Genomic DNA, 6,747 nt, shown 5'->3' on the forward strand with positions numbered 1-6,747 from the left:
GACCTGGGTTCTGCCCAGGACTTGTCTGCCTCCTCTTCTCCCAAATGGACTTAGGTTTGTCTGGGCTCCCAAATCTCCCTGGGAAAGTTCCCCTCCTACTTGGCTCAACCTTTGAACCATGGAGCTCTCTGCTCCCTCTGTCTGTCCTGGCTCCACAGCCCTGTCTCCTTGTTACAGTCAGGCCCAGTCCAGTCAATGCAGGGGAGATACACAAGTTAGTGAAGGCTGGCAGCTCTGACCTACATGTGGATGGCGTCTCTGAGGATCCTGAAGGCACTTTAGGTCTATCAAGAATTCTGGAAGTTCCGTGGGTGGGCTCAGGCTGACCCCCAGAGCAGTGCACACAACCACAGGCTGGGGAGAGCAAACCAGGCACGTAGGCCAATCTCAGCGGGGGAGTGGTTGGAGGTCCTACAAGGAGGGGAGAGTGTGCACGGAAGGAAGCAGGGCTGGCCGGGTCACCAGCCTGGTCCCTAGTAGTCCTCCTGCTAGCCCTGGGAAGTAGTTATTGCTATGCACATGTCATGCCCAGAGCCAGGACGTCGTTCAGGTCAGCCCGGCTCCTGAGCCCCAGCTGAGTGCTGAACAGTGAAGCCGAGGGTGAGGGGGTGAGCCTAGCCTCCATTCTAGGATGGAGGTGGACTTCCAGGGACACTGCCTTGGGGCCCCACGTAGCCCCGTACACTGACCTGACCCCAGGGCTCAGGAGTGAGCATGAGGCCTGCCAGGATGCATGAGGACCTCAGGGCATCTGGGACTGCAACTCAGCTCTGGAGACCATGGTGTTGGGGGCGGGGGCGGCAACGCTGGAAGCCACACACCAGGATTTGCAAAGAGGACAAACCTGGGGATAGTAATTGGCTCTAAAATAAAGAACCCTGGAAGAACAGTCCAGCCTATGAGGTTGAGCTGTGACAGCTCAGCACACATGGCCTTTGAGGGACCTGCCAACCCCACCAGAGGTGCCACAGTGGACTTCACTTGGCAAAGGTGCCAGCCTAAGGACATGGAAGCAGAGACCCGGGGCGTGGAGGAGAGGATGGAGTCCCTCACCCAGAGACGGAGGCTGGGCTGGGCTGGGCTCACCCGCAACGGCCCAACCCCGCTGGAGGAGCGCAGGCAGGAGGAGACAGAGAAGGGGTGCGGCTGAGCCCCTGCGTGCACCAGCCCTGGCAGAGCCACGTCCTGCCCTGGCTGCCTCTCTGAGGACTCACGGATTCTCTGAGAAGTTGCCAGCTCTAATGTTTAACTCCAGCTCTCCTCTTTCAGGGGGAAGTGTAGATCAGACTAATTACTGTGTTGTTGTTTGTTTACCCTACTTTCATTTCCCTGAGACAAAATAATTAACCACAGAGCATTAGAAAACAGCTCTATCGATGGAAATCCCTTTTGTGTCTGCTGTGTCAGCAGCTTCTGTGTGTAGATGCAGGGGCTGCACACGGGAGCCGGGTGGGTGGGCAGCCCCTGGGAGGGCTCCTCCTGTCCAGGGCATTGCACGAGGGTCAGCAGGTGAGGGGTTCCGGACAGGGGCACCTGGGGTAGCTGTGGTTAGCCTGGGATGGCAGCAGGAAGGGCTGGGATGCTTGGGTCTTTCACATCTTAGAGGATCACTGTAGTGGTTGTTGGGCGTCCCAGATAGTAAACAGCTCTATCTCCTGCCAGGATGACAGCATAGTGTGGAGAGGATTTTGGGGGTCACAGGCAGCCTTGAATGGGGTCAAGAAAGACCCCCTCCTCCAAAGAGAAAGCATCTCAGCTGAGCCCTGAAGGGCGAGGAGGAGCTGATAGCAGACAAGGGGGACAGGGGTTTCAGACAGAGAGCCCAGCAGGTGCAAAGGCCCGGCAGTCAGGCAGCGGGCACTCCTAAGGTGCTGGGGGCCCCTCCTGCAGGTGGAGCTGAGGTGGGGGTAGGTGAAGAAAGAGCTGGTAGGGGCAGGAGCCCAAAGAGCCCCTCAACAGAGATTGGGAGACTGGACTTTGTCTCCTACGACAATGGGACCACCAAAGGGAGAGGGATGATCAGAGCAGGATTAGGAAGATCCTTCTGAGCTCGGTGCAGGTGGGTTTGGGGCCGTGGCTGAGACTGAGGACAGCAGGACGGCACCGGGGTGGTACAGGAGCTCTGGTGAAGATGGTGTTGGCTGGGATGGGGTGGTGACCTCAGGCCAGAGATGAGGAGGAAAGAGTGAGGGAGACGGGAGTGGGCCTTCTCCATGACAGGTGGCCTCAAGATCTTGCCTGGACTCCTACCCTAGGATCTTGGTGCCAACTGCAGGGACTACTGGTAGCTGGGGAGCCTTGGGAGACCTCATCCCATTCCCCATTGCCCCACAGGGACAGGACCTGTAGGCTCTTCCTTTGGCCCCAGTGGGTCCAGCAGAGACACGTCCGTGTGGCTCCATGTCCTCTCCTGTAGATCTCTCTCTACCCGTCTGCAGCCAGCCAGCTCCACACAGTGCGGGCTGACATTTGCTGAGGGTGGCCGAGCCCACCCAGCCTGCATGGGACAGTGAGTAGGCGGTCACTCCCACTCTGGAGGCCAGATTCCTCTCGCAGGGAGGAAACCACTGGGATCTTAAAGAAAGAACGGTGAGGACGTAATGCAGTCTCCCAAGCCAGATGGCAGGCGTGAGAGGGCTGCAGACACCCACCAGCCCCTCTGAGCACTGAGCACTGGCTGCAGAGTGGTACAGCACAGGTCCCATATTTCACTGAGGTCCCAGGCAGAGCTGGCTGCGAAGGAGCCATTTCCCATGGCTGTGGTTCCAAACTGTAACCTTCCAGTGTCACTTCAAAGTGATTTCCCCTAAAGAAAGTAGAATCCTTGTGAAATGCATGTGTCAGAACCAGACGCAGCCACAAGCCTAGGTTCATCCTGGAGACACTGGCCACAGACATACCTCACAGAAACCCCGTCCTCACACCAGGGGGCTGGTGGGAAAACAGCTGCCTGGGCTCTGGCCTGAGGCATCGTGGGTCGGCCTCCATGCCTTCGTCCCATCTCCTGGGTGCCCACCGGTGCCAGTCTGTGGCTCCATGGCAGCCTCAAGCAGCCCCTTCTTTCTAGAAGCTCCAGGTCTGCCAGGGAGGTGGGTGTGTCCCATAGCATTTGTGATACAGAACTGCAGAGACCCGGCCACTTGCAAGGGGGACAGGAGCCCCCAGAGGAGGTACCTACCACATGGCAAGGGGAGGCAGCAGATGCTTTCTGAGGAGGTGATTTCTAAGCTGAGTCTGGCAGGAGGAAGGGTGGGTGAGACGAGGGGCAGAGGGGGTGGGGCTGCACAGACCAGCAGGCCTGGCCAAGGAGACCAGAGGCCCCCAGTGGGTGGGAGGCGGCTGGCACACAGCCGGGTTAGACAGAGAAGGTCCCTCCAGCCATCATGTGGAGGATGGAGGCTGACAAAGTTGGTGAAGGGTGATGCAGTCCTGGCCCAGTGCAGGGGTTCCAGCGGGGACTGAGGGAGACGAGAGTCCAGGTAACATCCAGGTCCCTGGCTTGGATTACCAGAGATACAGGAGGAGGAAGAGAGGGTGTGGGGCCAGGATGGAGGGCACCGTGGGCTCAGCCCCACCAGGTGCCAGGGCAGAAACTGGGTTGGGTCAGTGAGACAAGGCAGGAAACAGACACCCAGCTGATGTGGTAATGAAAATTCTGGATAATGCTTATAGCAGCTTCTCCACAGTGATTGCTGGCGTGTCCCTGGAGGCTGGGTAAACACTCCAGACTCTTGTCTATTGATTTTACATTCAGCACAATGAATGGACCTGGTGGCCACTCCCAGCTGGGGCCCTGGGGCCTGCTCTGAGACACACTGTTGCTCCTACACAGCCTGGAACGGAGACCTGGGGTGGGCTTATTTGGATAGCTGTGGGCCTTCGCTAGGGCTGCATCTTGCAGGACATGTGGGAGAGCCATTAGAGCCTGGCCTGACTCACGCAGGGCCAGGGAGCTTCTCCATAAATCACAGGGACTGTTAGGTTACTATAACTGGGTGACTCTGATCACTCTGGAAGTTGGTAAGGCACAGGTTGTGCCTGAGTCCTTGATGGCTGGGGGTCAGTAGGAGTGGGCACACAGGGCTTGGTCTAATGCTGCAAGCAGGGCCACATCTGGGGCCTGGTATGTGTGGTGGGGCCGCCCTCTGCTCTGGGACTCTCTGGCCTTTTTTCTCTGCTGTTTGTTCCTGCTTTGTCAGTGACAGGTAGACGTGTTTATGGCTTCTCCGACCAGGATCATCTGTCTGCTCATTCTAAACATACTCCTGGGTCCTGAGGGGCCTTTAGCTGCTCCCGGCCAAAGTCAGCCCAGGCACCCTCTAGGATCCCCAGCCTGCCCCTTTTTGGGCCCACAAAGCTGTGACCCTCCAAAAACCTGGGCCATTTTTCAAGCATTTAGTTTACAAGGTCAAGATGATCAGTTAGGGATAGTCATGTCACTAAGCTATTTACGCCAACAGAACCACACACACACAGGCATATAGGGCATGCCGGACTGTCTCTTGGCCACCAGATGCCCTGTGTGAGACCACCATGGCTCCGGCCTGGTCCTCAGAACAGTCCTGCTCATGACAGAGGAGGCAGGAATGGGGTGAGCTGGGACAATGGCCCCAGCACCCAGCCTGTTCCCCTAAAGATCAATAAAAGCTCCTCACTTTCTGTCTCTGCAGGCTCTCCAGCAGGCCTGGGTGTCCCAGCATGGCCCACTGAGGTGAACCATGACCATTTGGCCGACACTCACCACTGTCCAGCCAGAATTGCATCTCACCAGGAGGTGACCCCTCCTCCAGCTGCACCCCCCACTTGCCCACTCCTGCCCAGGAAAGTGCCCGCAGCTGCCACGGACACCATGTAGTAGGGCCGGTTGCGGCGCCCAGTGAGCTGCGATGGTTTTGTACACGACCCCCTTTCCTAATAGCTGTCTGTCCGCCCTGCACTGTGTGTCCTGGGCCCTCATCTTCCCATGTTACTGGCTGCTGAACCGGCTCGCGGCCTTCTTCATACCTACCACCTACGAGAAGCGCCAGCCAGACTGCCCGTGCTGCCTCCAGCTGCTCAGCACCATCCTCTTCACACCCGTCTACCTGGCCCTCCTGGTGGCCGCACTGCCCTTCGCGTTTCTCGGCTTCCTCCTCTGGTCCCCGCTGCAGTCTGCCCGCCGGCCCTACATCTATTCACGGCTGGAAGACAAGGGCCCAGCTGGAGGGGCAGCCCTGCTCAGTGAATGGAAGGGTCCAGGGGCTGGCAGGAGCTTCTGCTTCACCACTGCCAACCTCTGCCTCCTCCCTGACTCGCTGGCGAGGCTCAACAACCTTTCTAACACCCAAGCACGGGCCAAAGAGATCGGGCAGAGAATCCGCAATGGGGCCGCCCGGCCCCAAATCAAAATCTACATCGATTCACCCACCAACACCTCCATCAGTGCGGCCAGCTTCAGCAGCCTGGTGTCACCGCAGGGTGGCGATGGCGTGGCCCGGGCCATCCCTGGGAGCATTAAGAGGACAGCCTCCGTGGAATACAAGGGCGATGGTGGGCGTCACTCCAGTGAGGAGGCTGTCAACAGCCCGGCTTCCCGGAATCCAGCTGATTGCGGCCTTGAGGATGCCTGCATTGTGCGCATCGGTGGAGAGGAGGGGGGCCGACCACCCGAAGCCGAAGACCCTGCCACCGGGAGCCAGGCCAGGAACGGGGCCGGCGAGGGCCCGAGGGGCCAGATGCCCAACCACAATCAGCGGGATGGGGATTCGGGGAGCCTGGGCAGCCCCTCGGCCTCCAGGGAGTCCCTGGTGAAGGCACGAGCCGGGCCGGACAGCAGTGGCGGCGGCGGGGAGCCGGGCGCCAACAGCAAGCTCCTGTACAAGGCCTCGGTGGTGAAGAAGGCAGCCGCGCGCAAGAGGCGGCACCCGGACGAGGCCTTTGACCACGAGGTCTCGGCCTTCTTCCCGGCCAACCTGGACTTCCTGTGCCTGCAGGAGGTTTTTGACAAGCGGGCAGCTGCCAAGTTGAAAGACCAGCTGCATGGCTACTTCGAGTACATCCTGTATGACGTCGGGGTCTACGGCTGCCGCGGCTGCTGCAGCTTCAAGGCCCTCAACAGTGGCCTCCTCTTTGCCAGCCGCTACCCTATCATGGACGTGGCCTATCACTGTTACCCCGACGGGGGGAGCATCGATGCCCTGGCCTCTAAGGGAGCTCTGTTTCTCAAGGTAGGAGGCCTTGGCCCAGCCCGAGTGCTACGTGCTGGCTGGTCCCAGAGCCATGTGGGGAGGTGGGCTGCAGCCGGGGAGTCCTCACTATCTTGGGGGACCAGAGTGGGAGGCAGACAAGCCCATTCACGTAGCTGGACGAGAGGGCCCCAGCTTAGGGATGAGGGAAATATGAATATAGGAGCAAGAGCCAAGGCTCCCGGCTCAACAGACCTCACTGGGTGATCTTGGGCCCATCCCTCAGATCTCTGAGCCACCATTTCCCCATCTATAAAATGGGGACGGGGAGTGGACCAGAGCGGTGAAGCCTGGGAGGGCTCAGAGCCTTTGCTCTAGTAGCACTGTTGGTGATGGTGGTCGTGGCAATGCTGGTGGTGACAAGAGGAGGAAGAAGAGAAGGCCTGTTCACGCAAGGCGGGGAAACCAGTGCAGGCCAAGAGCTGCAGGTGGGCAGATGGGACTCTCAGGCCCCCAGACCCCTTGGTACGCCCTGCTTGCTAAGGCCACCAGTTTCACCAGCCTGGACAACCCCCCCCCCCCC

The 6,747-nt window shown here is 59.3% G+C and overlaps 1 protein-coding gene across 1 annotated transcript in view; it reads left to right on the forward strand.

The window, feature by feature from the left end:
- Window positions 1–6,747, forward strand: part of SMPD3 (sphingomyelin phosphodiesterase 3, neutral membrane (neutral sphingomyelinase II)) — an 87,582-nt gene that overhangs the window by 70,503 nt on the left and 10,332 nt on the right. The window contains exon 3 of the mRNA XM_008567099.1: window positions 4,671–6,206. Within this exon, the coding sequence (XP_008565321.1) occupies window positions 4,887–6,206 (1,320 nt within the window). The 5' untranslated portion in view covers window positions 4,671–4,886. The remainder of the gene's footprint in view (window positions 1–4,670; window positions 6,207–6,747) is intronic.

Source organism: Galeopterus variegatus, unplaced genomic scaffold (assembly GCF_000696425.1).
Source record: "Galeopterus variegatus unplaced genomic scaffold, G_variegatus-3.0.2 Scaffold18, whole genome shotgun sequence".
Taxonomy (NCBI): Eukaryota; Metazoa; Chordata; class Mammalia; order Dermoptera; family Cynocephalidae; genus Galeopterus; species Galeopterus variegatus.